Source organism: Bombina bombina, chromosome 6 (genome assembly GCF_027579735.1).
Source record: "Bombina bombina isolate aBomBom1 chromosome 6, aBomBom1.pri, whole genome shotgun sequence".
NCBI lineage: Eukaryota > Metazoa > Chordata > Amphibia > Anura > Bombinatoridae > Bombina > Bombina bombina.
The window spans coordinates 772,002,895-772,022,889 of NC_069504.1; the positions used below are offsets into that span (position 1 = coordinate 772,002,895).

The 19,995-nt window shown below is 41.7% G+C and overlaps 1 protein-coding gene across 5 annotated transcripts in view; it reads left to right on the top strand.

Annotated features, from left to right (window-relative positions):
* LOC128663639 (serine/threonine-protein kinase N1) overlaps positions 1–19,995 on the top strand; it is a 410,416-nt gene that overhangs the window by 275,787 nt on the left and 114,634 nt on the right. For all 5 annotated transcript variants that reach the window (XM_053718067.1, XM_053718068.1, XM_053718065.1 and 2 more), the window contains exon 9: positions 5,401–5,583. In XM_053718067.1, the coding sequence (XP_053574042.1) occupies positions 5,401–5,583 (183 nt within the window). The remainder of the gene's footprint in view (positions 1–5,400; positions 5,584–19,995) is intronic.

Sequence of the window (19,995 nt, forward strand, 5' to 3'; positions counted from 1 at the left end):
GTGTTTAAGACTGTTGCTCCGCCGTGGAGCTTAAACTTAGTTCTTAACGTTCTTCAAGGCGTTCCATTTGAACCCCTTCATTCCATTGATATCAAGCTGTTATCCTGGAAGGTTCTGTTTTTGATGGCTATTTCCTCGGCTCGAAGAGTCTCTGAGTTATCTGCCTTACATTGTGATTCTCCTTATCTGATTTTTCATTCAGACAAGGTAGTTCTGCGTACTAAACCTGGGTTCTTACCTAAGGTAGTTACTAACAGGAATATCAATCAAGAGATTGTTGTTCCATCACTGTGTCCTAACCCTTCTTCAAAGAAGGAACGACTTTTGCATAATCTGGACGTAGTCCGTGCCCTGAAGTTCTATTTGCAGGCAACTAAAGATTTTCGTCAAACTTCTTCCCTGTTTGTCGTTTACTCTGGACAGAGAAGAGGTCAAAAGGCTTCGGCTACCTCTCTCTCTTTTTGGCTTCGTAGCATAATACGTTTAGCCTATGAGACTGCTGGACAGCAGCCTCCTGAAAGGATTACAGCTCATTCTACTAGAGCTGTGGCTTCCACCTGGGCCTTTAAAAATGAGGCCTCTGTTGAACAGATTTGCAAGGCTGCAACTTGGTCTTCACTTCACACTTTTTCAAAATTTTACAAATTTGACACTTTTGCTTCTTCGGAGGCTATTTTTGGGAGAAAGGTGCTTCAGGCAGTGGTTCCTTCTGTTTAAGGTTCCTGCCTTGTCCCTCCCTTCATCTGTGTACTTTAGCTTTGGTATTGGTATTCCATAAGTAATGGATGACCCGTGGACTGACTACACTTAACAAGAGAAAACATAATTTATGCTTACCTGATAAATTTATTTCTCTTGTAGTGTAGTCAGTCCACGGCCCGCCCTGTCTTTAAGGCAGATCAAAATTTTAATTAAACTCCAGTCACCACTGCACCCTATGGTTTCTCCTTTCTCGTCTGGTTTTGGTCGAATGACTGAATATGACATGTGAGGGGAGGAGCTATATAGCAGCTCTGCTTGGGTGATCCTCTTGCAGCTTCCTGTTAGGAAGAGATATATTCCATAAGTAATGGATGACCCTGACTACACTACAAGAGAAATAAATTTATCAGGTAAGCATAAATTATGTTTTTCGTTCCTTTCGTAATTTCAGGAACGGCCCCGCTTCATCCTCTCCGGCTGCAAAGCAAGAGGGTAACGCTTCACAGCCCAAGGCAACCTGGAAACCTTACCAGGGCTGGAATAAGGGTAAACAGGCCAAAAAGCCTGCAGCTGCCACCAAGACAGCATGAAGGGGTAGCCCCCGATCCGGGACCGGATCTAGTAGGGGGCAGACTCTCTCTCTTCGCTCAGGCCTGGGCAAGAGATGTACACGATCCTTGGGCATTAGAGATTGTATCCCAGGGATATCTTCTAGAATTCAAGGACTCTCCTCCAAGGGGAAGGTTCCACATTTCTCGTCTGTCTACAGATCAGACAAAGAAAGAGGCGTTTTTACGCTGTGTAGAAGATCTACATACAATGGGAGTGATCCACCCAGTTCCAATGGCGGAACAAGGGTTGGGTTTTTACTCAAACCTGTTTGTGGTTCCCAAAAAAGAGGGAACTTTCATACCCATCCTGGATCTAAAGATTCTAAACAGATTCCTCAGAGTCCCATCATTCAAAATGGAGACCATTCGGACAATCTTACCTATGATCCAGGAAGGTCAATATATGACTACCGTGGATCTAAAGGATGCATACCTACACATTCCTATCCACAAAGATCATCACCAGTTTCTCAGGTTCGCTTTTCTGGACAAGCGTTACCAGTTTGTGGCTCTTCCCTTCGGCTTAGCCACTGCTCCCAGAATTTTCACAAAGGTGCTAGGGTCCCTCCTGGCAGTTCTAAGACCGCGGGGCATAGCAGTGGCGCCTTACCTAGACGACATCTTAATTCAGGCGCCGTCTTTCCAAAGAGCCAATTCTCATACGGAGATTGTATTGGCCTTTCTGAGGTCTCATGGGTGGAAGGTGAACATCAAAAAGAGTTCTCTTTCCCCGCTCACAAGGGTTCCCTTCCTAGGGACTCTAATAGACTCGGTAGAAATGAAAATATTTCTGACTGAGGTCAGAAAATTAAAACTCTTGACTACTTGCCGAGTTCTTTATTCCATTCCCCGGCCATCTGTGGCTCAGTGCATGGAGACAATCGGATTAATGGTAGCGGCAATGGACATAGTGCCTTTTGCTCGGATACACCTCAGACCACTGCAACTATGCATGCTCAAACTGTGGAATGGGGATTATGCAGATTTGTCTCCTCAAATTCAGTTGGACCAGGAGACCAGAGATTCTCTTCTCTGGTGGTTGTCTCAGGATCACCTGTCTCAGGGAATATGTTTCCACAGGCCAGAGTGGATCATTGTAACGACCAACGCCAGTCTGTTAGGCTGGGGTGCGGTCTGGGACTCCCTGAAAGCTCAGGGCTTATGGTTTTGGGAAGAAACGCTTCTCCCGATAAACATTCTGGAACTGAGGGCGATATTCAACGCTCTTCAGGCATGGCCTCAACTAGCTGCGGCCAAATTCATCAGATTTCAGTCGGACAACATCACGACTAGCTTACGTCAATCATCAGAGGGGAACAAAGAGTTCCCTAGCGATGACGGAAGTAACCAAAATAATAAGGTGGGCGGAGGATCACTCCTGCCATCTCTCAGCAATTCACATCCCAGGAGTAGACAACTGGGAGGCGGATTTTCTAAGTAGTCAGACTTTTCATCCGGGGGAGTGGGAACTCCACCCGGAGGTATTTGCTCAGCTGACTCAGCTATGGGGCACTCCAGAGTTGGATCTGATGGCGTCCCGTCAGAACACCAAACTTCCTCTCTACGGGTCCAGGTCCCGGGACCTCAAGGCGGTATTGATAGATGCTCTAGCAGCGCCTTGGTCCTTCAATCTGGCTTATGTTTTTCCACCGTTTCCCCTTCTCCCTCGTCTGGTCGCCAGAATCAAGCAGGAGAAGGCTTCGGTGATTCTGATAGCGCCTGCGTGGCCACGCAGGACTTGGTATGCAGACCTAGTGGACATCTCATCTGTCCCACCATGGATACTGCCAATGAGGCAGGATCTTCTAATACAGGGTCCGTTCAAGCATCCAAATCTAGTTTCTCTACGTCTGACTGCTTGGAGATTGAACGCTTAATTTTATCAAAGCGTGGTTTCTCTGAGTCAGTTATAGATACTCTGATTCAGGCTAGAAAGCCTGTCACCAGGAAAATCTACCATAAGATATGGCGGAAATATCTTTGTTGGTGTGAATCCAAGGGTTACTCATGGAGTTTAGGATTCCCAGGATATTGTCTTTCCTCCAAGAAGGATTGGAGAAAGGATTGTCAGCTAGTTCCTTAAAGGGACAGATATCTGCTCTGTCTATTCTTTTACACAAGCGTCCAGCAGAGGTACCAGACGTTCAAGCGTTTGCTCAGGCTTTAGTCAGAATCAAGCCTGTCTATAAACCTGTGGCTCCGCCATGGAGTCTAAATCTAGTTCTTTCAGTTCTTCAAGGAGTTCCGTTTGAACCTTTACATTCCATAGATATTAAGTTGTTATCTTGGAAAGTTTTGTTTTTGGTAGCTATCTCTTCTGCTCGAAGAGTTTCAGAATTATCTGCCTTACAGTGTGATTCACCTTACCTGGTGTTCCACGCAGATAAGGTAGTTTTGCATACCAAGCCTGGTTTTCTTCCTAAAGTTGTTTCTAACACGAATATTAACCAGGAAATAGTTGTTCCTTCTCTGTGTCCTAATCCTTCTTCGAAGAAGGAACGTCTGTTACACAATCTTGATGTAGTTCGTGCTTTAAAGTTCTATTTACAAGCAACTAAGGATTTCAGACAAACATCTTCCTTGTTTGTTATCTATTCTGGTAAGAGCAGAGGTCAGAAAGCGACTGCTACCTCTCTTTCCTTTTGGCTGAAAAGCATCATCCGTTTGGCCTATGAGACTGCTGGCCAGCAGCCTCCTGAAACAATTACTGCTCATTCTACCAGTGGTATTGGTATCCCACAAGTAAAGGATGAATCCGTGGACTGGATACACTTTAAAAGAGAAAATAGAATTTATGCTTACCTGATAAATTACTTTCTCTTGCGGTGTATACAGTCCACGTCCCGCCCTGGCATTTAAGTCAGGTAAAAAAAATTTTGTTTAAACTACAGTCACCACTGCACCCTATGGTTTCTCCTTTTTCTTCCTAACCTTTGGTCGAATGACTGGGGGGTGGAGCTAGAGGGGGAGCTATATGGACAGCTCTGCTGTGTGCTCTCTTTGCCACTTCCTGTAGGGAATGAGAATATCCCACAAGTAAAGGATGAATCCGTGGACTGGATGCACCACAAGAGAAAGTAATTTATCAGGTAAGCATAAATTCTGTTGTTTTTTTTTTAATTCAATTGATCCTTGACCTCTTTACCTATTAGTACAAATCCATATATTAGTCATGTATATATTTATTAATTAGTTAAAAACTTTTTTTCTCACAAGAAGCACATTGTCGATTATCCATATAAAACCACAGAATATACACATGCTGAAACCTTTTTTCTATTAAAAATGTAACATGAAATTAATTCTGAATTGAAACTAATACAGCAGCATTGATTTTGTACTTACTACTATGTGCATGTATAAAAAGAGCGGTGTTCAACCAGAAAAAGAACAACAGCAAAATAGTTTTTTCAAAGGCAACTCACCACCCTATGAGAAGCCTGAATGTGGTTTTCATAGAGGTGAACTTTCCTGCAGTCTATATGTTTGGTTCCACCTAAAAAAAGCATAGTCCAAGCTGAAATACTAGGCAATTCCTCTGAATGAGAATCATGGAAACGCAAGACGTATATATTTTGGCCTTGTATTGGCCTCATAAGATCCCTATATTGGGCAACTTATCCACGTCTGGCTAGCTCCCAGCAGTGCATGGCTGTTGCTAAGCCTATCTAGGTATGCTTTTCAACACAGGATACAAAGAGAACTAAGCAAATTAGATGATAGTAGAATTTTATGAAGTTGTTCTGTCTGGATCATGAAAATTTAATTTTGACTTTATTGTCCCTTTAAATTTAAACTTCTTCTACTTTACATTTTCAGGGAAAAAGAAATTTAAATATGTTTATATGTTGCTCCTTCATAGGAAAGATATAATATTTTAGTAAAATATCTCTTTGACCTATGAGGTGTACATACTGTATTCTAGTGTACACCTCAATTTTCAAGAGTTTGCCACTAACCTATGTAAGTGTCTATTGTTTGTTCTTTATCCATTACTCACCTCCTGTGTAGTTAATATTATTGACCTGACATTTGTTTTGTATTTTAAAGAAGTTGATGTGTAACATTTAATATTTTCATTTGCCAGGCGCCCTAGTAGTTCACCTTCTGGGCTGTTCTGACCTTCTTGACACAGTACCTGGGCGAACACGGAATTCCCCCGTCTGGTTACCAAGCAGCAGTCCTGGGGATGGGAAGAGCATGCGAGCGCGCAGTGGCCGAAGCTTGTACTCACGCACATCCAGCCTGAGTCGTAGTGAAGAATTTTCCAGTAAATTATTTTCTTTTTGTTCTCATAAATGGTGTGAATATCTGCATGTGTTGTGTGCTTTGCTATACATATGTGTGTGTGGTTACAATTTTATTAAAGGGATATGAAACACAATTTTTAGAAAGAGCATGCAATTTTAAGCAACTTTCTAATTGACTCCTATTATGAATTTTTCTTTATTTTGGTATCTTTAATTGAAAAAGCAGGAATGTCAGCTAAGGAGCCGGCCCATTTTTGGTTTAGCACCTGGGTAGCGTTTGCTGATTAGTGGCTACATGTAAATGGGGAGTCAATTTATTAATGTACGAGCAGACATGATACGATGTAGCGTATTATGTCCGCTGCACAACGATAAATGCCGACAGCATACACTGTCAGCATTTATCATTGCATCAGCAGTTCTTGTGAAATGCTGGTGCAATACCGCCCCCTGCAGATTTGGCCGCTAGCAGAGGGTGTCAATCAACCTGATCGTATTTGATCGGGTTGATTTCTGTCCGCCGCCTCAGAGCAAGCGGACAGGTTATGGAGGCTCACCAGGAACACGGGGCATCAAGCTCCGTATGGAGCTTGATAAATTGACCCCTAGGAGTAAATTAGTAAGTTGCTTAAAATTGCATACTCTATCTGAATCATGAAAGAAAAAAATTGGGTTTCATATCCCTTTAATATTAGAGAGCCAAATGAATTGGAGGATTAAAATAATTGCAATGTTCTATAAAATGTATAGGATAACTTATTTGCATTAAGAGATCATTAGTGAACACATTTCATGTGTATAATCTGAAGAAAATTCTTAATTTTGTAGGTAGGTTCATTGTGGAATGGAAAATTGCTACACAGATTTTCGTAGTCACAATAGCCTAGATGAAAGAGCAGTTGAGACTATGGGGCCGATTTATTAAGCAGCAAATGCTGCTTATTCCGCGCGAGCCAGAAGGCTTACCGGAAACAGAAGTTAAGTAGCAGCGATCATAAGACCGCTGATCCTTAGCTTGTCCACCACCTCTGAGGTGGCGGACAGCAATCATCCCGAACAGATACGATTGGGATGATTTACACCCCCTGCAAATGTGTAGGGGCGGCATTGCACAAGCATTTCACAAGAAATGCTTGTGCAATGATAAATGCCGACAGCATATGCCACAACGAATCATGTTTGCCCACCACTTAATAAAAATTGGCCCCTTTACATCAGTTATACTGAAGGCAGTCGTCTTTTTTAACCTCTTCTTACTCTTGTTTACTCTTGTGTAGAAGTTGTTTTTTTAGTTGTTTTAAGTCATTATTCTGTAAAGGGACACTATACACAAATTTTCATATAACTGCATGTAATAGACACTACCATAAAGAAGAACATGCAAAGATACTGATCTAAAAATCCAGTATAAAACCTTTTAAAAACTTTATTAGAAACTCCCAGTTTTGCACTGTTGATAAGGTTGGCTGGGACACCCACTGAAAGGGGCTGGGAAAGCAAAAACATCTGACCCTCCCCACTGCATATGAAAAAATACCCATTACACAAACAGGAGCAAGCAGGAGTCTATAGAATTCAGTATACAATTGATACTTTGGGACTTGGTTGGGAGTCTGAAAATCACCACAATAATTTTAAAAAATTAGCAAAACTATACATTGTTACAAAAACACTCCCAGATTGGTGATATAAATGGATCATCTACAAAACATTTATGCAAAGAAAAATCTAGTGTACAGTGTAATATTTCAATCACAGACTCTATAGTTCAACATGTCACATTAGTTATTCTTCTCAAAGAACAAAATTGAGAATTTCATACCTATATTTTTCAATAGAAATTCCTACAAAAATACTATAAATTAAATTATTTAAAGGGACTCTCAAGTCAAAATAAACTTTTATGATTCAGATGGCACGTGCAGTTTTAAGGCACTTTCCAATTTACTTCCATTATCAAGTTTTACACAGTCTTTTTATATTCACACTTTCTGGGGAACAAGATCCTACTGAGCATGTGCACAAGCTCACAGGGTATACATATAGTAGTCTGTGATTGGCTGATGTCTGTCACATGATACAGGGGGCAGGAAAATGTGAGAAAAAAATTGTCAGAAAAAAAATCTACTGGTTATTTGAAATTCAGAGTAGGTGTTATTGGATTGTCTTTGTATTATTAACTTGTTAATTATGTAATTCTACTGCATTGTGTGGTCCTTTAACTATAAAATACTAGGGCCTAGATTTGGAGTTCGGCGGTAGCCGTCAAAACCAGCGTTAGAGGCTCCTAACGCTGGTTTTGGCCGCCCGCTGGTATTTGGAGTCAGTGATTAAAGGGTCTAACGCTCACTTTTCAGCCGCGACTTTTCCATACCGCAGATCCCCCTACGCCATTTGCGTAGCCTATCTTTTCAATGGGATCTTTCTAACGCTGGTATTTAGAGTCGTTTCTGAAGTGAGCGTTAGAGCTCTAACGACAAAACTCCAGCCGCCTGAAAATAGCAGGAGTTAAGAGCTTTCTGGCTAACGCCGGTTCATAAAGCTCTTAACTACTGTACCCTAAAGTACACTAACACCCATAAACTACCTATGTACCCCTAAACCGAGGCCCCCCCACATCGCCGACACTCGATTAAAATTTTTAACCCCTAATCTGCCGACCGCCACCTACGTTATATTTATGTACCCCTAATCTGCTGCCCCTAACCCCGCCGACCCCTGTATTATATTTATTAACCCCTAACCTGCCCCCCACAACATCGCCGCCAGCTACTTAAAATAATTAACCCCTAATCTTCCGACCGCAAAGCGCCGCCACCTACGTTATCCCTATGTACCCCTAATCTGCTGCCCCTAACCCCGCCGACCCCTATATTATATTTATTAACCCCTAATCTGCCCCCCACAACGTCGCCGACACCTGCCTACACTTATTAACTCCTAATCTGCCGAGCGGACCGCACCGCTACTATAATAAAGTTATTTACCCCTAATCCGCCTCACTAACCCTATCATAAATAGTATTAACCCCTAATCTGCCCTCCCTAACATCGCCGACACCTACCTTCAATTATTAACCCCTAATCTTCCGATCGGAGCTCACCGCTATTCTAATAAATGGATTAACCCCTAAAGCTAAGTCTAACCCTAACACTAACACCCCCCTAAGTTAAATATAATTTACATCTAACGAAATAAATTAACTCTTATTAAATAAATGATTCCTATTTAAAGCTAAATACTTACCTGTAAAATAAATCCTAATATAGCTACAATATAAATTATAATTATATTATAGCTATTTTAGGATTTATATTTATTTTACAGGCAACTTTGTAATTATTTTAACCAGGTACAATAGCTATTAAATAGTTAAGAACTATTTAATAGTTACCTAGTTAAAATAATAACAAATTTACCTGTAAAATAAATCCTAACCTAAGATATAATTAAACCTAACACTACCCTATCAATAAAATAATTAAATAAACTACCTACAATTACCTACAATTAACCTAACACTACACTATCAATAAATTAATTAAACACAATTCCTACAAATAAATACAATTAAATAAACTAGCTAAAGTACAAAAAATAAAAAAGAACTAAGTTACAGAAAATAAAAAAATATTTACAAACATAAGAAAAATATTACAACAATTTTAAACTAATTACACCTACTCTAAGCCCCCTAATAAAATAACAAAGACCCCCAAAATAAAAAATTCCCTACCCTATTCTAAATTAAAAAAGTTACAAGCTCTTTTACCTTACCAGCCCTGAACAGGGCCCTTTGCGGGGCATGCCCCAAGAAGTTCAGCTCTTTTGCCTGTAAAAAAAAACATACAATACCCCCCCCCAACATTACAACCCACCACCCACATACCCCTAATCTAACCCAAACCCCCCTTAAATAAACCTAACACTAATCCCCTGAAGATCTTCCTACCTTGTCTTCACCATCCAGGTATCACCGATCCGTCCTGGCTCCAAGATCTTCATCCAACCCAAGCGGGGGTTGGCGATCCATAATCCGGTGCTGAAGAGGTCCAGAAGAGGCTCCAAAGTCTTCCTCCTATCCGGCAAGAAGAGGACATCCGGACCGGCAAACATCTTCTCCAAGCGGCATCTTCGATCTTCTTCCATCCGGAGCGAAGCGGCAGGATCCTGAAGACCTCCAGCGCGGAACATCCATCCGGACCGACGACTGAACGACGAATGACTGTTCCTTTAAGGGACGTCATCCAAGATGGCGTCCCTCGAATTCCGATTGGCTGATAGGATTCTATCAGCCAATCGGAATTAAGGTAGGAATTTTCTGATTGGCTGATGGAATCAGCCAATCAGAATCTAGTTCAATCCGATTGGCCGATCCAATCAGCCAATCAGATTGAGCTCGCATTCTATTGGCTGTTCCGATCAGCCAATAGAATGCGAGCTCAATCTGATTGGCTGATTGGATCAGCCAATCGGATTGAACTTGATTCTGATTGGCTGATTCCATCAGCCAATCAGAAAATTCCTACCTTAATTCCGATTGGCTGATAGAATCCTATCAGCCAATCGGAATTCGAGGGACGCCATCTTGGATGACGTCCCTTAAAGGAACAGTCATTCGTCGTTCAGTCGTCGGTCCGGATGGATGTTCCGCGCTGGAGGTCTTCAGGATCCTGCCGCTTCGCTCCGGATGGAAGAAGATCGAAGATGCCGCTTGGAGAAGATGTTTGCCGGTCCGGATGTCCTCTTCTTGCCGGATAGGAGGAAGACTTTGGAGCCTCTTCTGGACCTCTTCAGCACCGGATTATGGATCGCCAACCCCCGCTTGGGTTGGATGAAGATCTTGGAGCCAGGACGGATCGGTGATACCTGGATGGTGAAGACAAGGTAGGAAGATCTTCAGGGGATTAGTGTTAGGTTTATTTAAGGGGGGTTTGGGTTAGATTAGGGGTATGTGGGTGGTGGGTTGTAATGTTGGGGGGGGGTATTGTATGTTTTTTTTTACAGGCAAAAGAGCTGAACTTCTTGGGGCATGCCCCGCAAAGGGCCCTGTTCAGGGCTGGTAAGGTAAAAGAGCTTGTAACTTTTTTAATTTAGAATAGGGTAGGGAATTTTTTATTTTGGGGGGCTTTGTTATTTTATTAGGGGGCTTAGAGTAGGTGTAATTAGTTTAAAATTGTTGTAATATTTTTCTTATGTTTGTAAATATTTTTTTATTTTCTGTAACTTAGTTCTTTTTTATTTTTTGTACTTTAGCTAGTTTATTTAATTGTATTTATTTGTAGGAATTGTGTTTAATTAATTTATTGATAGTGTAGTGTTAGGTTAATTGTAGGTAATTGTAGGTAGTTTATTTAATTATTTTATTGATAGGGTAGTGTTAGGTTTAATTATATCTTAGGTTAGGATTTATTTTACAGGTAAATTTGTTATTATTTTAACTAGGTAACTATTAAATAGTTCTTAACTATTTAATAGCTATTGTACCTGGTTAAAATAATTACAAAGTTGCCTGTAAAATAAATATTAATCCTAAAATAGCTATAATATAATTATAATTTATATTGTAGCTATATTAGGATTTATTTTACAGGTAAGTATTTAGCTTTAAATAGGAATCATTTATTTAATAAGAGTTAATTTATTTCGTTAGATAAAAATTATATTTAACTTAGGGGGGTGTTAGTGTTAGGGTTAGACTTAGCTTTAGGGGTTAATCCATTTATTAGAATAGCGGTGAGCTCCGATCGGAAGATTAGGGGTTAATAATTGACGGTAGGTGTCGGCGATGTTAGGGAGGGCAGATTAGGGGTTAATACTATTTATGATAGGGTTAGTGAGGCGGATTAGGGGTTAATAACTTTATTATAGTAGCGCTCAGGTCCGCTCGGCAGATTAGGGGTTAATAAGTGTAGGCAGGTGTCGGCGACGTTGAGGGGGGCAGATTAGGGGTTAATAAATATAATATAGGGGTCGGCGATGTTAGGGCAGCAGATTAGGGGTACATAGGGATAATGTAGGTTGCGGCGGTTTACGGAGCGGCAGATTAGGGGTTAAAAAAAATATGCAGGGGTCAGCGATAGCGGGGGCGGCAGATTAGGGGTTAATAAGTGTAAGGCTAGGGGTGTTTAGACTCGGGGTACATGTTAGGGTGTTAGGTGCAGACGTAGGAAGTGTTTCCCCATAGGAAACAATGGGGCTGCGTTAGGAGCTGAACGCTGCTTTTTTGCAGGTGTTAGGTTTTTTTTCAGCTCAAACAGCCCCATTGTTTCCTATGGGAGAATCGTGCACGAGCACGTTTTTGAGGCCGGCCGCGTCCGTAAGCAACTCTGGTATCGAGAGTTGCATTTGCGGTAAAAATGCTCTACGCTCCTTTTTTGGAGCCTAACGCAGCATTTGATTAAACTCTCGATACCAGAGTTAAATTTATGGTGCGGCCAGAAAAAAGCCCGTGGAGCGTTAACAGCCCTTTTACCGTCGAACTCCAAATCTAGGCCTAGGTATTTTTTAATTAGCCCACCTTTTGATTTCATATAGGAAAAGATTTTTAAACACACCAAACATAAAATACTTGCACCCAACATCAACCAGTATAGAACTTCACAAAATGCTAACTTATTTTTAAATCTACCAGTTCTTCCCATTTATTTGGATACCTGTTATTAGCTCAGGAAAACAAGGATCTTTTAACAGAGCAGAATAACGCTAGAGGTTGCCATGAGAGGATTGTTATACCTAGGGTGAATGCTTGATGGCAGTGGACATAAAACCCCTTATTTGAATGGTTAGGACCCTATATTTCTAATGAGGGGTCTTATTATATATTCTACAGTAAGTAAAATAAAAGGGTTTATACAGTGTTGAGAGTTTTTTTTGTCATTGTTATGGCAATCAGCGGGTAGTAGACATGTACACAGTGGAAAAATTTGTTTTGGTTATTTTCGGACCGATTTTGATTTTTTCGAATTTCGTTTCGGATTGATTAAAATTTGGATACATTTGATTGTATTCGCTTTGGATTCGAAAAAATTTGGATGTATTTGTTTCGGAATCGATTCGGAAGTTCGGTATGTGTTATGTTGATTCAGATGGTAGCTGACAGATGCAAGTTCACTTATTTACAAGAGGAATATTTCTTTCAAATAATGAGTCTCATGTCCCTCTGTATATTGGGTGTGGATGCAGAATAGAGCGGGGTGCCCCACCCCACCTGATTTTGTTCCATAAGCCTATGGTTCTATCAGTTGATTAAAGTTGCCATGGTGATCACCTCATAGCCACCTGGACATATGATCTCTAAACTTTTAAAAGAGAAATATGTAGCCCCATTTAAGTTTAGCTTAGATGAGGGTGCTGGGTTAGTTTTAAGCACAGAGCACTATAAATGTCATCTAGTAAATCACCTGCTACATCAGAGGGTATGAGACAATTTATATAGTGCTGAGTATGGGAGCACAAATATAGCACCGTCTATCGCCTACTTTCCATTGAGGTGATAATGTTTGGAAACTGGTGGTAAAAATATTTATCTCCCTTAAAATCAATGGAGTTTTTTACGTTACCACCAGTTTCTCCAACATTGGTGTGTCCGGTCCACGGCGTCATCCTTACTTGTGGGATATTCTCTTCCCCAACAGGAAATGGCAAAGAGTCCCAGCAAAGCTGGTCACATGATCCCTCCTAGGCTCCGCCCACCCCAGTCATTCTCTTTGCCGTTGCACAGGCAACATCTCCACGGAGATGGTTAAGAGTTTTTTTGGTGTTTAAATGTAGTTTTTATTCTTCTATCAAGTGTTTGTTATTTTAAAATAGTGCTGGTATGTACTATTTACTCTGAAACAGAAAAGGATGAAGATTTCTGTTTGTAAGAGGAAGATGATTTTAGCAGACAGTAACTAAAATCGATTGCTGTTTCCACATAGGACTGTTGAGATGAAGTAACTTCAGTTGGGGGAAACAGTTAGCAGACTTTTCTGCTTAAGGTATGACTAACCATATTTCTAACAAGACTGTGTAATGCTGGAAGGCTGTCATTTCCCCTCATGGGGACCGTTAAGCCATTTTCTTAGTCAAAAGCAAACAGAATAAAGGGCTTATTATGGGCTAAAAAACTGGTAGACATTTTTATGGGCTAAATCGATTGCTTTATTTGTGCATATTATACAAATTTAGGGGCCTTTCTAGTCATAGACAGCCTCATTTTCACGCCATTAATGCGCAGTTGTTTTTTGAGAGCAGGGCATGCAGATGCATGTGTGAGGATCTAAGAATCTCTGAAAAAGCTTTTAGAAGGCGTCATTTGGTATCGTATTCCCCTCAGGGCTTGGTTGGGTCTTAGCAAAGACTGTATCTGGGACTGTAGGGGTTAAATTGAAAAACGGCTCCGGTTCCGTTATTTTAAGGGTTAAAGCTCTGAAATTTGGTGTGCAATACTTTTAAGGCTTTAAGACACTGTGGTGAAAATTTGGTAATTTTTGAACAATTCCTTCATACTTTTTCACATATTCAGTAATAAAGTGTTTTCTGTTTGAAATTTAAAGTGACAGTAACGGTTTTATTTTAAAACGTTTTTTGTGCTTTGTTGACAAGTTTAAGCCTGTTTAACATGTCTGTACCTTCAGATAAGCTATGTTCTATATGTATGAAAGCCAATGTGTCTCCCCATTTAAATTTATGTGATAATTGTGCCATAGCGTCCAAACAAAGTAAGGACAGTACTGCCACAAATAATGATATTGCCCAAGATGATTCCTCAAATGAGGGGAGTAAACATGATACTACATCATCTCCTACTGTGTCTACACCAGTTTTGCCAATGCAGGAGGCCCCTAGTACATCTAGTGCGCCAATACTTATTACCATGCAACAATTAACGGCTGTAATGGATAACTCCATAGCAAATCTTTTATCCGAAATGCCTACTTATCAGAGAAAGCGCGATTGCTCTGTTTTAAACACTGAAGAGCAAGAGGACGCTGATGATAATTGTTCTGTCATACCCTCACACCAATCTGAAGGGGCCATGAGGGAGGTTTTGTCTGAGGGAGAAATTTCAGATTCAGGAAAAATTTCTCATCAAGCTGAACCTGATGTTGTGACATTTAAATTTAAATTAGAACATCTTTGCGCACTGCTTAAGGAGGTGTTATCTACTCTGGATGATTGTGACAATTTGGTCATTCCAGAGAAATTATGCAAGATGGACAGGTTCCTAGAGGTTCCGGTGCCCCCCGACGCTTTTCCTATACCCAAGCGGGTGGCGGACATAGTAAATAAAGAGTGGGAAAAGCCCGGCATACCTTTTGTTCCTCCCCCTATATTTAAGAAATTATTTCCTATGGTCGACCCCAGAAAGGACTTATGGCAGACAGTCCCCAAGGTCGAGGGGGCAGTTTCTACTCTAAACAAACGCACTACTATTCCTATCGAAGATAGTTGTGCTTTCAAAGATCCTATGGATAAAAAATTGGAAGGTTTGCTTAAAAAGATTTTTGTACAGCAAGGCTACCTTCTACAACCAATTTCATGCATTGTTCCTGTCACTACGGCAGCGTGGTTCTGGTTCGAGGAACTAGAAAAGTCGCTCAGTAGAGAAACTCCATATGAGGAGGTTATGGACAGAGTTCACGCACTTAAAATGGCTAACTCTTTTATTTTAGATGCCGCTTTGCAATTAGCAAAATTAGCGGCGAAAAATTCAGGGTTTGCTATTGTGGCGCGCAGAGCGCTTTGGCTAAAGTCTTGGTCAGCGGATGTGTCATCCAAGACAAAATTACTTAACATTCCTTTCAAAGGTAAAACTTTATTTGGACCTGATTTGAAAGAGATTATTTCAGACATCACTGGGGGAAAGGGCCACGCCCTTCCACAGGATAGGTCTTTTAAGGCTAAAAATAAGCCTAATTTTCGTCCCTTTCGCAGAAATGGACCAGCCTCTAATTCTGCATTCTCTAAGCAAGAGGGTAATGCCTCACAACCCAAACCAGCCTGGAAACCAATGCAAGGCTGGAACAAGGGTAAGCAGGCCAAGAAGCCTGCCACTGCTAACAAGACAGCATGAAGGAGTAGCCCCCGATCCGGGACCGGATCTGGTGGGGGGCAGACTCTCTCTCTTTGCTCAGGCTTGGGCAAGAGATGTTCAGGATCCTTGGGCGCTAGAAATAGTTTCTCAAGGTTATCTCCTGGAATTCAAGGAACTACCCCCAAGGGGAAGGTTCCACAAGTCTCACTTATCCTCAAACCAAATAAAGAGACAGGCATTCTTACATTGTGTAGAAGACCTGTTAAAGATGGGAGTGATACACCCAGTTCCAATAAAGGAACAAGGAATGGGATTTCTTCTGTTATGTGTGATCAGTCCACGGGTCATCATTACTTCTGGGATATAACTCCTCCCCAACAGGAAATGCAAGAGGATTCACCCAGCAGAGCTGCATATAGCTCCTCCCCTCTACGTCACTCCCAGTCATTCTCTTGCACCCAACGACTAGATAGGATGTGTGAGAGGACTATGGTGATTATACTTAGTTTTTATAACTTCAATCAAAAGTTTGTTATTTTACAATAGCACCGGAGCGTGTTGTTGCCTCTCTGGCAGAGTTTGAAGAAGAATCTACCAGAGTTTTTACTATGATTTTAACCGGAGTAGTTAAGATCATATTGCTGTTTCTCGGCCATCTGAGGGAGGTAAAAGCTTCAGATCAGGGGACAGCGGGCAGATGAATCTGCATTGAGGTATGTAGCAGTTTTTATTTTCTGAATGGAATTGATGAGAAAATCCTGCCATACCGTTATAATGACATGTATGTATACTCTACACTTCAGTATTCTGGGGATGGTATTTCACCGGAATTACTCTGTTAAAAGTACACTAAACCTTTTAATAGGTATTTATCATGTTAAACGTTTTTGCTGGAATGTAGAATCGTTTGCATTTTCTGAGGTACTGAGTGAATAAATATTTGGGCATTATTTTTCCACTTGGCAGTTGCTTGTTTTAATTGTGACAGTTTCGTTTCTCTCTCACTGCTGTGTGTGAGGGGGAGGGGCCGTTTTTGGCGCTCTTTGCTACGCATCAAAAATTTCCAGTCAGTTACTCTTGTATTTCCTGCATGATCCGGTTCATCTCTAACAGAACTCAGGGGTCTTCAAACTTCTTTGGAGGGAGGTAGATTCTCTCAGCAGAGCTGTGAGACTTATATATTGACTGTGATTAAAAACGTTGCTCTGTAATTTTTATTTTCAAATTTAATTAGTGTTACTTTACTAATGGGAACAAACCTTTGCTAAAGTTGTGTTGTTTTTAAGGATTGATGCTATAACTGTTTTTCAGTTCATTATTTCATTTAATCGTTTAGTGCTTCCTTGAGGCACAGTACGTTTTTGTTAAATAAGATTGTAACCAAGTTGCAAGTTTATTGCTAGTGTGTTAAACATGTCTGACTCAGAGGAATATACCTGTGTCATTTGTTCCAATGCCAAGGTGGAGCCCAATAGAAATTTATGTACTAACTGTATTGATGCTACTTTAAATAAAAGCCAATCTGTACAATTTGAACAAATTTCACCAAACAGCGAGGGGAGAGTTATGCCGACTAACTCGCCTCACGTGTCAGTACCTGCATCTCCCGCCCGGGAGGTGCGTGATATTATGGCGCCTAGTACATCTGGGCGGCCATTACAGATAACATTACAAGATATGGCTACTGTTATGACTGAAGTTTTGGCTAAATTACCAGAACTAAGAGGCAAGCGTGATCACTCTGGGGTGAGAACAGAGTGCGCTGATAATACTAGGGCCATGTCTGATACTGCGTCACAGCTTGCAGAGCATGAGGACGGAGAGCTTCATTCTGTGGGTGACGGTTCTGATCCAAACAGATTGGATTCAGATATTTCAAATTTTAAATTTAAATTGGAAAACCTCCGTGTATTACTAGGGGAGGTTTTAGCGGCTCTTAATGATTGTAACACTGTTGCAATACCAGAGAAATTGTGTAGGTTGGATAAATACTTTGCGGTACCGGCGAGTACTGACGTTTTTCCTATACCTAAGAGACTAACTGAAATTGTTTCTAAGGAGTGGGATAGACCCGGTGTGCCGTTCTCACCCCCTCCAATATTTAGAAAGATGTTTCCAATAGACGCCACCACACGGGACTTATGGCAAACGGTCCCTAAGGTGGAGGGAGCAGTTTCTACTTTAGCTAAGCGTACCACTATCCCGGTGGAGGATAGCTGTGCTTTTTCAGATCCAATGGATAAAAAATTAGAGGGTTACCTTAAGAAAATGTTTGTTCAACAAGGTTTTATATTGCAACCCCTTGCATGCATCGCGCCGATTACGGCTGCGGCAGCATTTTGGATTGAGTCTCTGGAAGAGAACCTTAGTTCAACTACGCTGGACGACATTACGGACAGGCTTAGAGTCCTTAAACTAGCTAATTCATTCATTTCGGAGGCCGTAGTACATTTAACCAAACTTACGGCTAAGAACTCAGGATTCGCCATTCAGGCACGTAGGGCGCTGTGGCTAAAATCCTGGTCAGCTGATGTAACTTCTAAGTCCAAATTACTTAATATACCTTTCAAGGGGCAAACTTTATTTGGGCCCGGTTTGAAAGAAATTATCGCTGACATTACAGGAGGTAAGGGCCACGCCCTGCCTCAAGACAAAGCCAAAGCTAAGGCTAGACAGTCTAATTTTCGTCCCTTTCGGAATTTCAAAGCAGGAGCAGCATCAACTTCCACTGCACCAAAACAGGAAGGAGCTGTTGCTCGTTACAGACAAGGCTGGAAACCTAACCAGTCCTGGAACAAGGGCAAGCAGGCCAGGAAACCTGCTGCTGCCCCAAAGACAGCATGAACCGAGGGCCCCCGATCCGGGACCGGATCTAGTGGGGGGCAGACTCTCTCTCTTCGCCCAGGCTTGGGCAAGAGATGTTCAGGATCCCTGGGCGCTAGAGATCATATCTCAGGGATACCTTCTAGACTTCAAATTCTCTCCCCCAAGAGGGAGATTTCATCTGTCAAGGTTGTCAACAAACCAGATAAAGAAAGAAGCGTTTCTACGCTGTGTACAAGATCTGTTATTAATGGGAGTGATCCATCCGGTTCCGCGGTCGGAACAAGGACAAGGGTTTTACTCAAACCTGTTTGTGGTTCCCAAAAAAGAGGGAACTTTCAGGCCAATCTTGGATTTAAAGATCCTAAACAAATTCCTAAGAGTTCCATCGTTCAAAATGGAAACTATTCGGACAATCTTACCCATGATCCAAAAGGGTCAGTACATGACCACAGTGGATTTAAAGGATGCTTACCTTCACATACCGATTCACAAAGATCATTACCGGTATCTAAGGTTTGCCTTCTTAGACAGGCATTACCAGTTTGTAGCTCTTCCATTCGGATTGGCTACGGCTCCAAGAATCTTCACAAAGGTTCTGGGTGCCCTTCTGGCGGTACTAAGACCGCGAGGAATTTCGGTAGCTCCGTACCTAGACGACATTCTGATACAAGCTTCAAGCTTTCAAACTGCCAAGTCTCATACAGAGTTAGTTCTGGCATTTCTAAGGTCGCATGGATGGAAAGTGAACGAAAAGAAGAGTTCTCTTTTTCCTCTCACAAGTTCCATTCTTGGGGACTCTTATAGATTCTGTAGAAATGAAGATTTATCTGACAGAAGACAGATTAACAAAGCTTCTAAATGCATGCCGTGTCCTTCATTCCATTCAACTCCCGTCAGTAGCTCAATGCATGGAGGTGATCGGCTTAATGGTAGCAGCAATGGACATAGTTTCCTTTGCACGTCTACATCTCAGACCGCTGCAATTGTGCATGCTGAGTCAGTGGAATGGGGATTACTCAGACTTGTCCCCTACTCTGAATCTGGATCAAGAGACCAGAAACTCTCTTCTATGGTGGCTTTCTCGGCCACATCTGTCCAGGGGGATGCCATTCAGCAGGCCGGACTGGACAATTGTAACAACAGACGCCAGCCTACTAGGTTGGGGCGCTGTCTGGAATTCTCTGAAGGCTCAGGGACAATGGAATCAGGAGGAAAGTCTCCTGCCAATAAACATTCTGGAATTGAGAGCAGTTCTCCATGCCCTTCTGGCTTGGCCCCAGTTAAAAAATCGGGGGTTCATCAGGTTTCAGTCGGACAACATCACGACTGTAGCTTACATCAACCATCAAGGAGGGACAAGAAGCTCCCTAGCAATGATGGAAGTATCAAAGATAATTCGCTGGGCAGAGTCTCACTCTTGCCATCTGTCAGCAATCCACATCCCGGGAGTGGAGAACTGGGAGGCGGATTTCTTGAGTCGCCAGACTTTTCATCCGGGGGAGTGGGAACTTCATCCGGAGGTCTTTGCCCAAATACTTCGACGTTGGGGCAAACCAGAGATAGATCTCATGGCGTCTCGCCAGAA